General features: G+C 48.3%; 8 protein-coding genes across 8 annotated transcripts; 1 reads left to right on the top strand and 7 right to left on the bottom strand.

Moving 5' to 3' along the window:
- Positions 1 to 223: 223 nt before the first annotated feature.
- Positions 224 to 3,867, bottom strand: N7487_004104 (uncharacterized protein; the record flags this gene model as incomplete). Its single annotated transcript, XM_056871851.1, has 4 exons — positions 224 to 751; positions 810 to 1,267; positions 1,324 to 2,921; positions 2,975 to 3,867. The coding sequence occupies 4 exons, from the start codon at positions 3,865 to 3,867 to the stop codon at positions 224 to 226; spliced, it is 3,477 nt and encodes a 1,158-aa protein (XP_056729571.1).
- Positions 3,868 to 3,959: 92 nt separating this feature from the next.
- N7487_004105 (uncharacterized protein) lies at positions 3,960 to 4,896 on the bottom strand (the record flags this gene model as incomplete). Its single annotated transcript, XM_056871852.1, has 3 exons — positions 3,960 to 4,568; positions 4,628 to 4,797; positions 4,863 to 4,896. 3 exons carry the CDS (start codon positions 4,894 to 4,896, stop codon positions 3,960 to 3,962), a joined length of 813 nt encoding a protein of 270 aa, XP_056729572.1.
- Positions 4,897 to 5,415: 519 nt separating this feature from the next.
- On the bottom strand, positions 5,416 to 6,283 carry N7487_004106 (BTB/POZ domain-containing protein; the record flags this gene model as incomplete). The annotated part of the gene is made up of 3 exons (XM_056871853.1): positions 5,416 to 5,985; positions 6,056 to 6,173; positions 6,225 to 6,283. The coding sequence occupies 3 exons, from the start codon at positions 6,281 to 6,283 to the stop codon at positions 5,416 to 5,418; spliced, it is 747 nt and encodes a 248-aa protein (XP_056729573.1).
- Positions 6,284 to 6,699: 416 nt separating this feature from the next.
- N7487_004107 (uncharacterized protein) lies at positions 6,700 to 8,383 on the bottom strand (the record flags this gene model as incomplete). The annotated part of the gene is made up of 2 exons (XM_056871854.1): positions 6,700 to 8,285; positions 8,341 to 8,383. The coding sequence occupies 2 exons, from the start codon at positions 8,381 to 8,383 to the stop codon at positions 6,700 to 6,702; spliced, it is 1,629 nt and encodes a 542-aa protein (XP_056729574.1).
- Positions 8,384 to 9,308: 925 nt separating this feature from the next.
- On the bottom strand, positions 9,309 to 10,370 carry N7487_004108 (CCDC90 family protein; the record flags this gene model as incomplete). Its single annotated transcript, XM_056871855.1, has 3 exons — positions 9,309 to 9,366; positions 9,428 to 9,761; positions 9,839 to 10,370. 3 exons carry the CDS (start codon positions 10,368 to 10,370, stop codon positions 9,309 to 9,311), a joined length of 924 nt encoding a protein of 307 aa, XP_056729575.1.
- Positions 10,371 to 10,724: 354 nt separating this feature from the next.
- sec53 (phosphomannomutase SEC53) lies at positions 10,725 to 11,761 on the bottom strand (the record flags this gene model as incomplete). The annotated part of the gene is made up of 5 exons (XM_056871856.1): positions 10,725 to 10,974; positions 11,035 to 11,109; positions 11,174 to 11,490; positions 11,541 to 11,603; positions 11,660 to 11,761. 5 exons carry the CDS (start codon positions 11,759 to 11,761, stop codon positions 10,725 to 10,727), a joined length of 807 nt encoding a protein of 268 aa, XP_056729576.1.
- A 562-nt stretch (positions 11,762 to 12,323) lies between these two features.
- Positions 12,324 to 13,144, bottom strand: N7487_004110 (putative DnaJ chaperone (Caj1); the record flags this gene model as incomplete). Its single annotated transcript, XM_056871857.1, has 4 exons — positions 12,324 to 12,900; positions 12,950 to 13,010; positions 13,071 to 13,082; positions 13,138 to 13,144. The coding sequence occupies 4 exons, from the start codon at positions 13,142 to 13,144 to the stop codon at positions 12,324 to 12,326; spliced, it is 657 nt and encodes a 218-aa protein (XP_056729577.1).
- An 848-nt stretch (positions 13,145 to 13,992) lies between these two features.
- N7487_004111 (uncharacterized protein) lies at positions 13,993 to 14,523 on the top strand (the record flags this gene model as incomplete). The annotated part of the gene is made up of 1 exon (XM_056871858.1): positions 13,993 to 14,523. The coding sequence occupies one exon, from the start codon at positions 13,993 to 13,995 to the stop codon at positions 14,521 to 14,523; it is 531 nt and encodes a 176-aa protein (XP_056729578.1).
- Positions 14,524 to 14,546: the final 23 nt, after the last annotated feature.

Genomic DNA, 14,546 nt, shown 5'->3' on the forward strand with positions numbered 1-14,546 from the left:
TTGCGAACAGTATGGGGGGGGCACCTGCCCAGGTGGTCGATTGATTAGTCATTATGTGATTAGTCACTTTTCTTGGCAGGCCCTCTATATCTGGCAATCAACATAGATAAGTTTACAATATATGACCTTGGAAGTAAGAAAATAAGGGGAGAGTAAGCAAGTGAACATTGAGTCTACATCAAAATAAGACATAGCATGTTCTAAAATACAGTAGATATTAATATCAACCCTCCATTCTTTGCTCAGCAGCTTCACCTCTCAAGAACCGACCAACCTCCCTTTCTGCCTCAGCTGAAAGATCAGAGTCATCTTTCTGCTTGGCATTTCCAAAGAGACATTGCCAAAGGTCGTCCTTCTTTACCATCTCTCCACCTACAGAGCCACGTTGCATCAAGGTTGTGAGAGTGGCATCTTGTAGTTCCATCGAGTTGGCAGATTCAATAGCCTCTTCAGTAACACCATCGCTGTCGGCGGGGGTTTTCAAGAGTGCCGTTTTGACTTGTCTCTCCTTCTCCATGATGTGAGCCAGGCGTCGGGTTACTGAGATCTCATATATGGATTCTTCCACCGTGCCAGAGACAAGGTACATCCATACTGTTGTTGGCCGATTTTGGCCAATACGATGCACTCGAGCAATGACCTGGAGCTCGATTGCTGTGTTGATTAGGGGCTCACATAGAAAGACATGGGTTGCAACGATCAGATTCAGTCCGGATGACTGTGCTTTGCCATGCAAACAAAAGCACTCAATCTAGATTATAAATCGTCAGCGTATTTCTTTCAATGAGGGATACGTCCAGGTAGCTTACAGCCGGGTCTGTTTTGAAATTCTCAATGCCATCCGGAGAGTCAATACTGGTAGCGACTATTCCAAGGGATCTGAATGCGAACTGTAAGTGCGACAGAAAGGTTCCGTATTGAGAGAAAACGATCGACTTGGCGCCAGGATCGTGTTCCCGCAGCCATAGGATGTGTCGGGCCAGAGTGTCGATTTTTGTCCCGTAAGATTGCTCTAAGTCAATTTTCTTAATCTCATTGAGATGACCGGAGCTGATGTCACTGTAAATCGCATTCTGGGAATGACCTTCGTGTTCCAATTTGATGGGTGTCTTTTCCTCTTGAACAACTAGGTCCTGTGGCTTGTATGTGATCTGATGGAAATCATTACGCTTCAATTTCCGCTTGCACATTGGGCAATTTTGGTGTGCAGCCCACCATAGTCGCAAACAGTCAGTACAATACTTGTGACCACACACGGTCAACACACCTGCATGAAAGGTCAGTCTGCGTGTAAAAGATACATCCAGGGAAAGCAATACTCACCAACTTCGAAGGTCGATTGGCAGACAATGCACTCTCGAGCGTTACTGTCGAAGCTAGCATCATCTCTTAGGTGAATGAGATATCTTGCTTTGGACTTGAGAGATGCAATCTTTCCTTCAGTGACGCCCTCTCGCTCCAGCGCCAGGGTAAAAGCGGTTTCATCTAGTGGCTTGCCTGCATTTTCCTCATCGTATGGGGCCACTGTATCTGAAATCTGCTGCAGGTGACGGTAATACTCCAGTCTACTGTTCATGGCGTCGAGGAAAATTTGAACTTCTTTGCCCAGTTTGTTCGATACTTTCAGTTGCTCAGCGATCATCTGACCGGCGTTTTTCAAGACCATTTCGACAATCTCCTGTTCGGCACGAGCACGCGCATTGCCTAAACCAGCTTGCCACTCCAGCGATGTCACAAGTTTGCGAAGTTCACTGACAATGTTGCGGAGCGATCCAAGATCAGGATCTGGCATGAACTGACTGCGAGTTTCCATAATCTCGAGAAATAGCCGTGGAGAGGGCCCCTCACCTCTTTGAGCCTGGACAATTCCGGATTTGACTTCGTGGGAGATAAGAGTGTTCCTTTGACCAGTGAGAGCGTCATGACGGTCGCTACACATTGCCCTCAAAGCCTCCATGTAGACATACATCTCATCTTGATGTTTTGTTGACCGCTCATACTCATCGCCTTCCAGCTTTGCTTCTTCTTCCTGGTCAATGAGTGACTGAGATACCAGTCTGGCCATGACATCCCGCCATTCCTTGTATTGCTCGGCATGCCTATTAAGAGCATCACAGAAATCTTCAAACTTGGTGAGCAAATTGTACGACTCAACTCCTTTGCTATAGAGATGGGGTTTCATTTTCGGGATCTCCGCGAACTTTTTGTCTCGTGCCTTAATCTTGATTTCTTTCATGCGGCGCTCGACTTTCCGGGAAATATCAGTCAACATCTCTTTGCGAATGACTTTTGCAGCCTCATAAGCATCCTCTTCACGTTTCTCAAGCGCCTTGAACTCATCCGAATCTGGCTGGGTCAAATTTGGGTCGCTCTTGATTTGGTAATATGCGTTCGCAGTGAAGAACACTGCGATATGCTGGACCTCGAGTGCAGCTCGAAGCCTTAGTCGACACTGACCGAGGTGACTGTTATTGTCTACATCTTCCTCTTTTTCATCCTCGTCATCCTCGCCATCCAGATCAATGAGTCCTGGAGTAGCCCCGTTGTTGTCACCGGTAGCGCCTTTGGTATTCAGTAGGCGAGGTTGCTCTCTGCTGTCTTCAACCAGCTTAGTGGCATGGTCTAATGCTTTCTGCCAAAGAGCGAGAGCTTCTTGGCGACGTTTTGCATTTTCTAGAAGCTGGCCTCGTCGAAGGTGAGATAACAGGAGCGACCGTTCTTCCGTACGTATAGCCGCCTCGTTGGCCTCAGTCATGGCTTCTAGAACTTGGGCCACAGTCCGCAAGGGAGAGCCTGTACCTAGGGTTCGGCGATAGCTGAGTTCGGGATGGAGGCACGCTTGGCGGAGTCTCGTCAGCCAAGTACGCATCTTATCCACAATTGCAGGATCTTCGGGGTCCCAGTCGCCTCGAAGGGGGCTCCTAAGCCGTTCAAACCGCACTCTTCACACATTTCATCAAAAATCTGAGCGTACTTCTGTTCTTCTATAGCTGTGAAGGGAGTAGTGATAACGATACGCTTTTGGGGTGGTAGTCGAAGCTCATCTAGTAACTGGCCTTTCCTGTGCCGAAGAGCGATTTTGTTTATGATTTTGGCAAGAACTGACCCAAAACACAGACACAGCCTTCTCCACAAAGGGGCTGAAAAGCAGAACGGCTCATAATGAAGGAAAAGAAGAAGGCCAAACAGGTCGTCTATGTTTCTGCGCAGTGGGGTACCGGTCACAGCCCAAGCAATCTCTCGAGGGATCAAGCGAGCTACTTTTGCCGCATTGCTGACTCCACTCTCTATCATCTGAGCTTCATCCAGACATACACGCCACCATGAGAGGCGAACGAGCGGTGTCTTCCTCTGTACAAATCGCTTTTCGTGCCGTAGAGACCGTTTCGGGGTAACACCCGTATAGTGAATTTCTTTCGCGATGACATTGTAGGTGGTCAGAACTACATCGAACTCGGCAAGCTCTTCGACAATCATGTCGTCAGTTGTTTCTTTCCCACGTTTGATGCCATTGTAATGGTAAACACGCAGAGTGGGAGCATGCTCTTTCAACTCTTGTTTCCATTGCTCAAGGATCGCGGGTGGTGTAATGATCAAAGTGGCGCCAGTAGATCTCAACCCATCAGAATCAGCCTTGATAGGCTGCGACGCTCGCTTATTTAGGCTTATCAACGCAATAACTTCGACTGTCTTGCCCAACCCCATCTCCTCTGCAAGTATTCCACCTTTCAGATTATCTGCGGCATCATGCCACCCAGAAAGTTCTGTTGTCAGGATCATGAAAAGATAACTGAAGTAGTAGGTCCGTCCATCAGCATCTTTTGTGGAACTGAAAGAAACTGGAAGGTCATTTTTGGGCACCTCCATGGGCATAATCTCGCCATTTGGTCCGACCTCTCTTCCTTCTCTTTGTAAAAGCCAGCGAACTGCTCTTCTCTGGAACGGAAATAGGTTGCATTTTAAATCGGGGCATTTGATATTCGTTGAACTGTCTGTGAGTTTGGGAACGTGAACATTTTTGTAGAAATCTCGGGGAGACCATTCTTGGGGGTTCCCAGCATTTTATCACGATATTCACGTGGTTTGGTCAATCCCGATGGGCGAACACATTTTTCCTGCAGCACATATCTCGTAAAAACTTCCAGGTCTGCATCCGTCAAACGGTTCAAATCTGGGGTCTCGATAGAATCGCTCCAAAGAACAACCGTCTCGAGAGTAAAAGTTGCTCCATCTGGCAAGGCACACAGGTGCGCTTGGTAGCAGGCTGTTGGCACATTATTGGAGAACTGGTCCACGTGAGGAAGTTTACTCGCGACCTGAAGTTGCCCAAGGAGATCAAACAGCCGCATATCCTCGCATGGATATATCAGCAACTCTTCTTTGTCGAGACTAGATATTTCCAGTTCCATACGATTGGGGTCGCCATTGGCTGGGTCTGGTTGTGTGTTGTTCAGATCGTCGTCGAGAAAATGAACGCTTCGAACATCTAGGAGTATAGGAACGCGGGAGGTGGAGAGATTTTGGTCGTACGGCCTTTTTAATTGGGGTGTGCTCGTATTCGAGGGCTTCTGCAGAGGGTAATAGATCAGTCGTTTTGCCCTAGAGCGGGATACCAGTGGCAACCTACTATGCGCATTGTCAACCGTGCTAATGGAATGTAGCCCAGAGGGATTCCCGTCGCTGTTACTCCATTTTCTTTTGTAAGACTCCTTGCGCCCCCTTTAGTAGTCTTGTGCCGCTTAGTGGGACGGTCATCGCATTGTTGGAAGATGGGGTATAGAGACTCGAGAGTCGCGTCTAGAATAATGATGGATGTCAGTGCTTCAATTTCGTCAGCACAATCAGCAAGCAAGAGTAAATACCTGGTAATGCGATATCCTCTACGACCACGCTCATTTTGAAAACTACAGCCTATCCTGTCGTCACAATAGAGAGTTGACAAGAAGAGAGAATGCGACTGGGGAAGATGGGGCTATCATCTTATCGTAATTATCACGGGAAGATAAGGCAAGTGCCAACCTTATCGTCGGCTAAATGCAACTCCGACACAACTTGCCCAGGTAGTATATCAAGACGACAACAGCTCAGGTCTCAAAATACTACATCCAGCTCTCTAATCCAATCTATTTATTGGATCTTATAGTAGTTTGATAATAGTCATGCTGTTGATACAAATTGTATGATGGTTTATTGTGTAAACATATCTCGATGTTTCCACGGTTCTAGGTGGATATATACATTGAATCGTAGTAGTATAAATAGCAGAGTATTGAATAAAACCCGCATATTCATACTAGGGAAATACACAAACATGTCTCTGTTCAGTGCTAAATACTTCGACTAATATTAAAACATTGAAAAGAATCAGAATATCTCCATGAAAGACACAATCTCGCAAATTACAGCAAGGCAGACTCAAAAAGCCCCAACCTTATCATCATGGCAAAACGGACAAGCAGTAAAGTACTCTGCCAGCCCCACCTGGATCTGCCATTTCGCAAAACAAGACAGACAAGAGAAAGACTGAACAAGACGAACTCTCGTAGACGCAGACTGAGGCAACCACCTGTATGAAAGCAACACAAGATCGGTAGCAAGGCCGGGAGTTTCTTGAACCAGTTTCTCGAATACCTTCTTCTCGCGCAGTTCCCTCCTGTGCTTTTGACAAACCGCGACCACCACATCCCGGAGGCCCCGATCCGCCTGTGGTGTTGTTTTGTATGCTTCAAAAGCAGCAGTCAAGAATTCGTCCGTGTCCCAGTGGTCTTGGGCGAGGGTGACGAAGGTTAATTTTGCTTGGATTTTGAGATATTCCACTTCGAATCTGTTGGCAATGGCGTATACTTGGACATTAAACAACAGGGGGCACATTCGAGGCTTGGGTTGGATGATATCGTAATGTAATCCGTAGAAAGAGCGTATCATGGCTTCAACGACGCGAGGATGCTCATCCTTTATTTCGAATACATGGGCCTCTTTGTTTTCCTGCAATGATCAACTTCAGATGAGCTTGTGGATAGTGAAGAGCTTGGGCCCTGGGGAGACTTGCACGGACATTAGAGAAGATTCGGCGGAAAGCTTCGGATCGGCTGCAGACCATGAGTTTATGTACCTTCAAGGCTTGGTCCGTGGTGTAAATGGTGAGGTCGGAGAAGGTGCCTGTGGGGTAAAGCCTGTCTCTAGTCAGTACTCTCATCCATGCAGTGTGTAAACCAAGAACTTACTCCCCTAGTTGGTGGACAAACCGATCAGTACCCTCGACGCTGTGAGCAGTAAGTTCCATTGCAAAAGCACGCCGAAGAGAGTTTTGAAGCGAAGTGGATGTGAAGGGGACATGGAAGGACCAGTAGAATATGAGAAGAAGAAGAAGAAGAAGAAGAAGAAGAAGAAGAAGAAGAAGTAAAATAAGGACCCGAATTTGGCGAGGTAACAACGACGAGCAGTTCAGATGCTTTTTATCTTCAATGTCATGAGACTGAAATGTCGAAACGAAGGTAAGTGATGATCTACAGCCTTGTCTCATCTCCAAATTAGTCTTATTTGTGTAAAAGCAATTCTCGGGTCTCCTACGACATCATACTAACTCACTATCAGCGCTCTTCTATCATGACGCGCTGTATCCCACCCCCGTGTCCCAAACGGGATATTGTCTACATTGCAACCTTAACGTCCGGAACTCTTCATATTATGTCACCCTCCCTAATTTACAAGAGCTCCAGGTCCCTTTCCAATCATAGCCCTCACACTGTCTCTCCCAGTATTCTCATGATCTTGTGCAGAAGAAGCCGATGTCTTGCCTTTAGGGTCGGTGTCAGAAACAATAGTACCATTGGCAGCATGAACGGATCGATGGTATGAACGCCCATTTGCCTGACTGTCGAACACATTGATAGTGTCGCCCCAAGAGCTTGACTTCCCTCCTGTGACGGACTTATAGCGTGCTGTGCCAGACTGACTTGTGTGTAGGTATGATGGTCCCGATGTCAAGGTATAAGTGGAAATACCGAGCCCTCCTGTTGCCTCGAAATCGAGACCTCTCTTCATCCAAGAGTCAATTGTCGTTTCATTCGAGGTGAGGCCGTAGGTTGAATTGACAACTAAGGGGTATTGGAATGCAATACTGTTTGAAACGGGCGTATCCCCAAGCTCTGTGATAGTGTTCTTGCCAGTTGTGAGTTGTCTGTTAACTTGACTGTATCCCTGCTGGTTGAGAAAACCGTGATTGGAGAATGATAGTGTCTGAGACCATGAGTACATAGAAGAGGTTGCCCTGAAGACTCGCTCGACAACCACAGAGTATGACAAGGAGTCGTTTCCCCCGGTCTTACTTTGCACAAGATTCCGAGTCACAGCAAACACTGGCAAGGGAGCATCCACAGTGGGCCGACTATTGTCCCTAGTAATAGTGGCTTCAGAGGCGGAGCTGTCGTCATCGATATATATGAAAATATTTCCTGTGACAACCCAATATGAGCCCACAGTGTTTGCAAATGTGGCGCTCCCATCTGCCAAGACATCAAGACCAGTCACACGGATCTCAAATGAATGTTGCTTCCCGTCTTGAACCATAGGAAGAAATGGGGAAATATCAATCTCTGGCTGGCGAAGGTCAAATGCATCAGTCCCAACGACCGGACGCCAGAACCCCGGAGTCACGCCTCCCGTGAAAATGATAGGGAATGGCCAGACAAGCCCGGCAAGGATCCCATCGATATAGAGCTGGACTTCACGGAAAGGAGTGTAGCCATATAGCCCACCGACAGTACTTTCAAAGTCTTGGGTATCCTCCGAGAAGACATTAGACCACCAGAACTCTTCCTCTGATTGGCCGCATGCTGATATCGACACAACAGCACGCGATGCCGCAGCAGGGATCTCGTACATGACTGTTGTGTTGTCTGTGGGAAGTTGGAAGGCACTTGAAGAGTTCGATGCTGACTTTTTGGCAGAAATTGGAAGAATGATATCCGCGGTCTTCACATTATGCTCCTCAGAGAAGTGTGCTGTTAATGTGACATTAAACGAGCCAGTGTAGAGATCGTTAATGATATTTCCCAAGTCAAATATGAGCTTCTGGGGGCTCTTCCATAGCGAGTTATACTGCGACATCTCTTTGATATAGGTCCAGACAATCCCATTAGCTGTTGGCTCTGCCGTCGAGGTCCGGAACACTTCATTGTCTCCAAGATACATGAGTGCCAGGCGGTCAAACTGCCTCCCCCGGGAGGTGACTGTGAGATTGATTCGTACAGTATCAAAGTGACAGCTGGGGGGCTCATATTCGCCTAGATAAGTCGCAAGATTAGACCACCGGTATGAGCAACTTTCGAGACCGCTTACCAACAAACGGTGCTCCATAACTGGCGCCAAAAACATGATCCATAAGCAATATCTCGACATCGCAGTTGTTGTTTGCACTGGAATCGAGCGATATTGGCTGATAGAGCTGGAAAAAACCTTGCAAACCAGTCAAGCTAGGTGGATGGGATGAGAAGCCAGCAATGGACTGCAATCCGCTTTGGAGAGAAGAAGCCGATGGGAGATGCCCCAAAAGCAACAATCCACATATGGCGATCAGAACCATAATCACGAGTAGTCCGAAACTTGGATTGGCTCTTCTCAGCCTGCTGTGGGTATCATTCACCTTGGAGTTCGAATCGCAATGATCAATAGACCAAACAGCGCTCGCAGTATATGTCTCTTCGGGCTTTAGTTCTTGATTAAAAACGCACACTGGAGATCGATTACAAGGCCTGCGATATGATAAAACATTGCAGAAGGTGACGACGAGGCAGAGGAGAAGAATATATAACAACCATGCCGCTAGCCGGGTAAAGCAATACTCCATAGGGGATTGCGGATCAGTTGGAAAGGCTAGCATGCTATCTCTGGGCCAGTTAGGACATTGGGTTCTATCAGAGACGGGTGGTTAAATGCTTGTATGTAACCTTGAAAGTGGCTCTTGCATGATATGAGGTGATCTTGTACCTAGACTTGCCCCTGACGATAAGGCGCATAAAGAGGGGAAGGTGCGACGGACGTCCGACGCAAGCCCTATGTAACCCCCCTCGGACTATTATTACCTAGGTACGGTAAATATGCCCTGGCATTTGAATTATCCAATGGCTTCCATTGATATTGACCAAGAAATGCTTGGTACTGTCTAAACCCATATGGCAACATAGCACGGCTAGACGAGTAGAGAGTATAGTGTACAAAAAGAAAGAGAAGTTGTGAGAGATCAAATGTCTCATGTAAAGCAAGTCAAAAACAATCACTCCATATCCCATGCAGACTTTTGTCCCAATTTACATAAACAAGCGCCAGGCACCAAGAATAAGGGCTGCGGTACCAGTGCAGACACCCCTGTAGAGAACAGAAAGTCAGTATAAGCTCGGGCATCAATAAAAGACTTCGGGGATCATACATAAGCCACTGCAACGTCGAGAACTTGACAGCCTCCACTCGTTCCCGTAATCCAGCAACCTCCTGCTCGATTCGCGTTTCAGTCTCCTTGATACGCATTTCTTGGCTATTTGCTTCCTCGCGTATCCGACCCTTCTCAAGGTTCAGATCTAACCGGACCGAGGCTTGTGTCCGTCCAATCTCATCTCGGAGTCGTGAGTTGAGTTTGGCGAGGTCTGCTGCGATCTTCTCGTGTGATGAACGGGTCAACTGTGCCTCAGTCGAGTCTGCATTGAGTAGTTCAGAGCGCAATTTGGCAAAGTCCACTTTTTGTGTATAGGTTGATCTCTCCGAATCTAGCAAAGCGTCTCCCGTTAGATCTCCGATGAGCATCATAAAGCGCGCATGCGCGATAGAAGACGCCTTCACATACCTTCTCGGAGCACCATTGTCCTGGTCAGATTCTGGATTGACTCTTGAATGATATCGTTCAGTACCCGCATCATAGCTACGGACTGCTCCTCGCTGAAGCCCTCCGCTTGGAGGCGCTTCACGAATTTCAGGGTATCAAAGTGGTGATCGCGGGGCCGGACTGGCGTCGCATGAAAGGCGCGACGAGCAGGATGATATGTAGCCACATAGACGCCATTGTGTCGGATCGGATTGCCGCGGGGGGTTGTGTTCGACGTCGCCGGCGTGGTTATAGAGGTTCCTCGGGAAACGAGATATCCGGAGATAGCATCCCGGGAGGATGTGGAGATGAGCTGGGCAGACTGGGAAGGTGGGGTTAGGGAACTGAATCGTCGCTTTACGGGACTCCAGGCTTGAGGAAGTGGCCGTCTTTGACTTGTTGCAAGCGAGGGATGGTGGGTGACGGTAACGGAAGGACGCGAAGAGGAGCTGTTCCAAGTCAGGCGGGGAAGGATATTGCGCGGGACATCCGCGACATGTTTTTGAGGCGCCATGTCAAGGACAGCGGGCAAGCAAATAATTTAAGCAAATAATTTATTCAAGTGTACTTGGAACCGATTAAGAGTGACGCAGAAGAGAACCTTGGAGAGCTTGGAATATCCGGGATGACTAAAGGGGATCGGAAAGATCGACGCTTTCAGTTTCCCGGCGGTGCCCACATTACCCGCATTATCTAAGAGGTTATTGTAGAGTTAGGTAAATTTTCATTTCATGCAATTAGAGGATTATTTTGATCGATCTTTGACTAAAACTGTTTTTCAGAGAATATCCAAATCAGAGTTCGCATGTAAACGCTATCACAAATCCATGCCCTTTCGGCTACCTGACACTCAAATCCAACCTCATATCTACAAGTCAAACAGCTTCTTCAGCTGATCGATGGTATCTTGAGGGCCATCAACGGAGTGACCAATAGTGCGAGGGTCTTCATAGATCTCATAATCGTTTCCTCCGACGAAAGTCTTGTCGCCGAAGAAGTGGATGGTCTTGTATTCAATACCAGAGATGTTCTTTTCAGCCTCGATGTGCTGCAGGCAGTAGGTCTTGTCCCAACCAGTGGGGAAGACATCGAAAGAGATTTGACCACCAATAGAGTAGCTGTGTTGGCGGATCGATTAGCACCATATCAAAAGTCAACCTCGCCGGATAAAGACTTACGTGAGACCGTAGTCGGGGAACTCCTTCTTCAAGGACTCCACCAAGGTCTTTCTGACGTTGTGAATCTTGTCAAAGCTACAGCACAGGTCAGTTAGCCAGTCCATTTATGTGGACATAGTAATGTAAGATCAACACGTACGCTTCGAACTCATCACGCTCCTCGATGCTAGCAGCACGTCCAACGGGGCTAATGTTGACCATTCCATTCCGGAACTCAACGAAAGTACCGCGCTTGCGGGGCAACTTGGTGTTGGCAATGAACTTGAGAACGAAGTCGACCAGCGCTTGGTACTTGTCCTCTCCAAGCCACTGAATGAAGTTGTTGCTGGCAAGCGACTCGCCCAGACGGTATGCGGTCAGACCGTTTTCGGAGAAACAGAAATCGAACATAGTGGTAACATCGATGGTGGATGATCCAAGCTGCTCTTGCTGCTTCACAAGGTTCGACCCGCCAACCTGATTCATGTTAGGAACGGGGTGGGTGTATTGATTGGGAGGAGACGAACGAATCCAATAGCGCACTTGTGGCGCAATCGAGAGAGCAACTCAAGCATCTCTGGCGAGGCATGCTGTAAATGAAATATATTAGTATAATTGAACAGCAGCGAGTCTCATCGCAACCTACCCGTCTTGCGGGGGTGAGAGTCTCGTCAACATCGAACAGAACAACCGTGTTCTTGATGGGACGGTCCTCCAACGAAGGGTAAACACTGGCAGCTTCAGTCATTTTGAACGATTTATTCAATTGAGTCTCAATAAAGAATTTGTCAAAGATAAAAATTGCGGGCAGCTTGGGGGTAAATATAGACAGAGGGGCCCATTTTGGCCGCAAGCGGTGAGTGAAGGCGGGAGCTTAGCGCAAGGCCATTGGGTCCAGAAGCAGAGAGAAGGCCACCTGGTCTGTTTCATTTGTTTTTAGAGAAGATGGATGTTTATTGCATCTAGTGACTCATTAGTACCATGATCTAATTAACCTTTTTTATGTTGCCATTCTGGACTGCTATGTTGCGCAGCATGGACATCTAGACACTGGTGCCTGGCTGTTATCGATAAGAAACTGAGGGGTCAATTATCAGATCAGAATGAGTTAAACATGTGCACTCGAGAATTATCTTAACTACTTGTTATATACCTAGAGATATGCATTTCTTACTGTACTAAGTGGTACATAGCCACGTAGACATATACAGCTGAGATATGCAACCCAACCCACTTCCCACCGAGGCTGTAACAGCCAGCTCCCAAATCCCTAACGCCCAAACCGCTTAGCAAACCAGAAATAGAGAAACTCAGCGTCCCATAGTAGACTGGAAGACCTTTGCTGCAAGTTCGCTCAGGAGTCGCGTCCGATCCTGCGCTGGAAGGTCCAAGAAAACTTCATAGACACTTTTGCCCTTAGCATCGCGGACCGCGCCGAGACGATTACCCGCAACAGCGCCAGCCAGCGCACCAGGCAAATTGCCAACAATGAAGCCCATAGCACCGCCACTGACACCCCCAACCAGTGACCAGAATCTTCCGGTTGGGCGAGTCCGCCTCCCGCCCTCTCCCTCGTTCTCCTCGGCGAGACCCTCTTCGCGCAGCATCTCTTCAAAGACGGAGCCGAACTGGTCATTGTCACGGTCATCGCGGTTCCCACCGAATCCAAAACTGGACCAAGGGAAACCGCCAGCGCCGGTTGGTGGGACTTCCGCTTCTGCTTCCTCCTCGGCTGCTTGGTATGCGCGAGTAGCGTCATACTCTCGGCGGCGCGCGGGGTCAGATAGGGTATAGTAGGCGTCGTTGATTTCTTGGAATTTCTTTGTGCGTGAGGGTCGCTCTGGAGAGTCGATGGGGACTCGATCGGGGTGAGATTTCAGTGATTCCCTAGAGTTGGTTAGAGGGGTCATCTCAAGACGGATGTTGGTACACTCACCTCTTATACGCGGTGCGGATTTGTTGTTGGGTGGCATCTTGGGCGATTCCTAGAGTCTTGTCTGGTACATGTTAGTTGGAACTTGGAACGGTATCGGTTGGGCCTTCATGATAGGTCTTACAGTAATTGGGGCCTGGTCGAGAGTTAGTATAGATTTTGGTAGGAGGGCGGGAGTAAAATTAACATACTGGTCATGGTCACACCTTGATCTGGGATTTAGCAAGAAAGAACGTTCTATGTTAGACTAATGATAGACCTGAAGAAGAATTTGGAGAGTCCTCGATGGCAGGCCATCACATGCAGTGACGTCGTTGTCGCCTGAGGCATTGATCTCCATCAGGTTCCACGGTTCAAGTGTTCGTGATATTTCGAAGGTTGATTTTAAACAACTACATCGATGTACATAATACATATTCCAATATGATTTTGAGATGATTGTTATGTCTACCACTCGAGAGTGGATTGCTTGACTATCTGGGGTACTTTTCCTACCGCACAATGCGGGTTATGTCTAAGTTTAGCCGGTCAAACACCCCAGCCACCTTTATTCCGCCAGGGGGTGACTGATCAATCTCATCTGAATATCTCGTTTGATTCGTCCGAAATTGGCATCCAGTATTATCCACGACCCCCTCTTAGAATCTCAATTGTGCCAGCTGTCAAAAGAGATTTCCTGCATAGAAAATCCGCAAAAGCGGGTGCACACATCGGCCTAGACCTCAGATTGCGCATATCCGCAGCAGCTAGTGGCTGACTTGCATCTGTCTCTTTTCATTCTTTCAATTGCCACACAGAAAGCCAAAAAAAAAGGTTCAAAGAGATAATCAGGGGCATTGTTACGCAGCAACATCTCAAACCCACCTTCCTCTGTGTACCAACCTACCACAATCCAATCCCTCTCCTAACACCCAACCTGTCTTTGAGACCAGACACATCATTCACCGGTCTGACCCAAAGCGCGCAAACTTGCACCCGTAACCAGCCTCAGCCTCAGCCTCAACCTCAGACTCAGACTCAGACTCAGCATCAGCATCACCAACACGATGGGTTGGTTCGACGGTAAATCCAGCGCAGTTTCATCGGGAGGATACGTGCGGCGCCGGTCATCACCAACACCCAGCTCGCACAGCACGCACAGCAGACGCAGCAAATCCGGTTACTCCTCCACCCACCATACGCGAAACTCAGCGCCGTCTTTCTTCGGCGGGCTAGGCGGAGGCCGAACAGGAGGCCGATCAAGCCCATCTGTGTTCTCGTCGTTCTCATCTTCGTCGCGACGGGCCCGCCCCCGTCAGGGATTCGTCCAGCGCATGCTCCGCGACATCAAGCGTCTCTTCCGCGATATCTATCGCTGGGCCCGTCGAAACCCTATGAAGGTCTTTATGATGGTTATCGTGCCGCTTCTGACTAGCGGTGTTCTGCCGAAGTTGCTTGCCATGATTGGCATTCGCTTACCGCATGCCGTTACCAGTGCCCTTGGTGGCGCGACGAAGTCGAGTGGTGCTGCTGCTGGTGGTAGGGGTATGTCGGAGAACATTAGCAGTCTTATGAACATTGCCAAGATGTTTGCATAGGCGATGTCCCCTGGCACAGGCTG

The sequence above is a fragment of the Penicillium crustosum genome (genome assembly GCF_028827405.1).
Source record: "Penicillium crustosum strain IBT 35664 chromosome Unknown utg000002l_segment0_segment0, whole genome shotgun sequence".
Taxonomy (NCBI): domain Eukaryota; kingdom Fungi; phylum Ascomycota; class Eurotiomycetes; order Eurotiales; family Aspergillaceae; genus Penicillium; species Penicillium crustosum.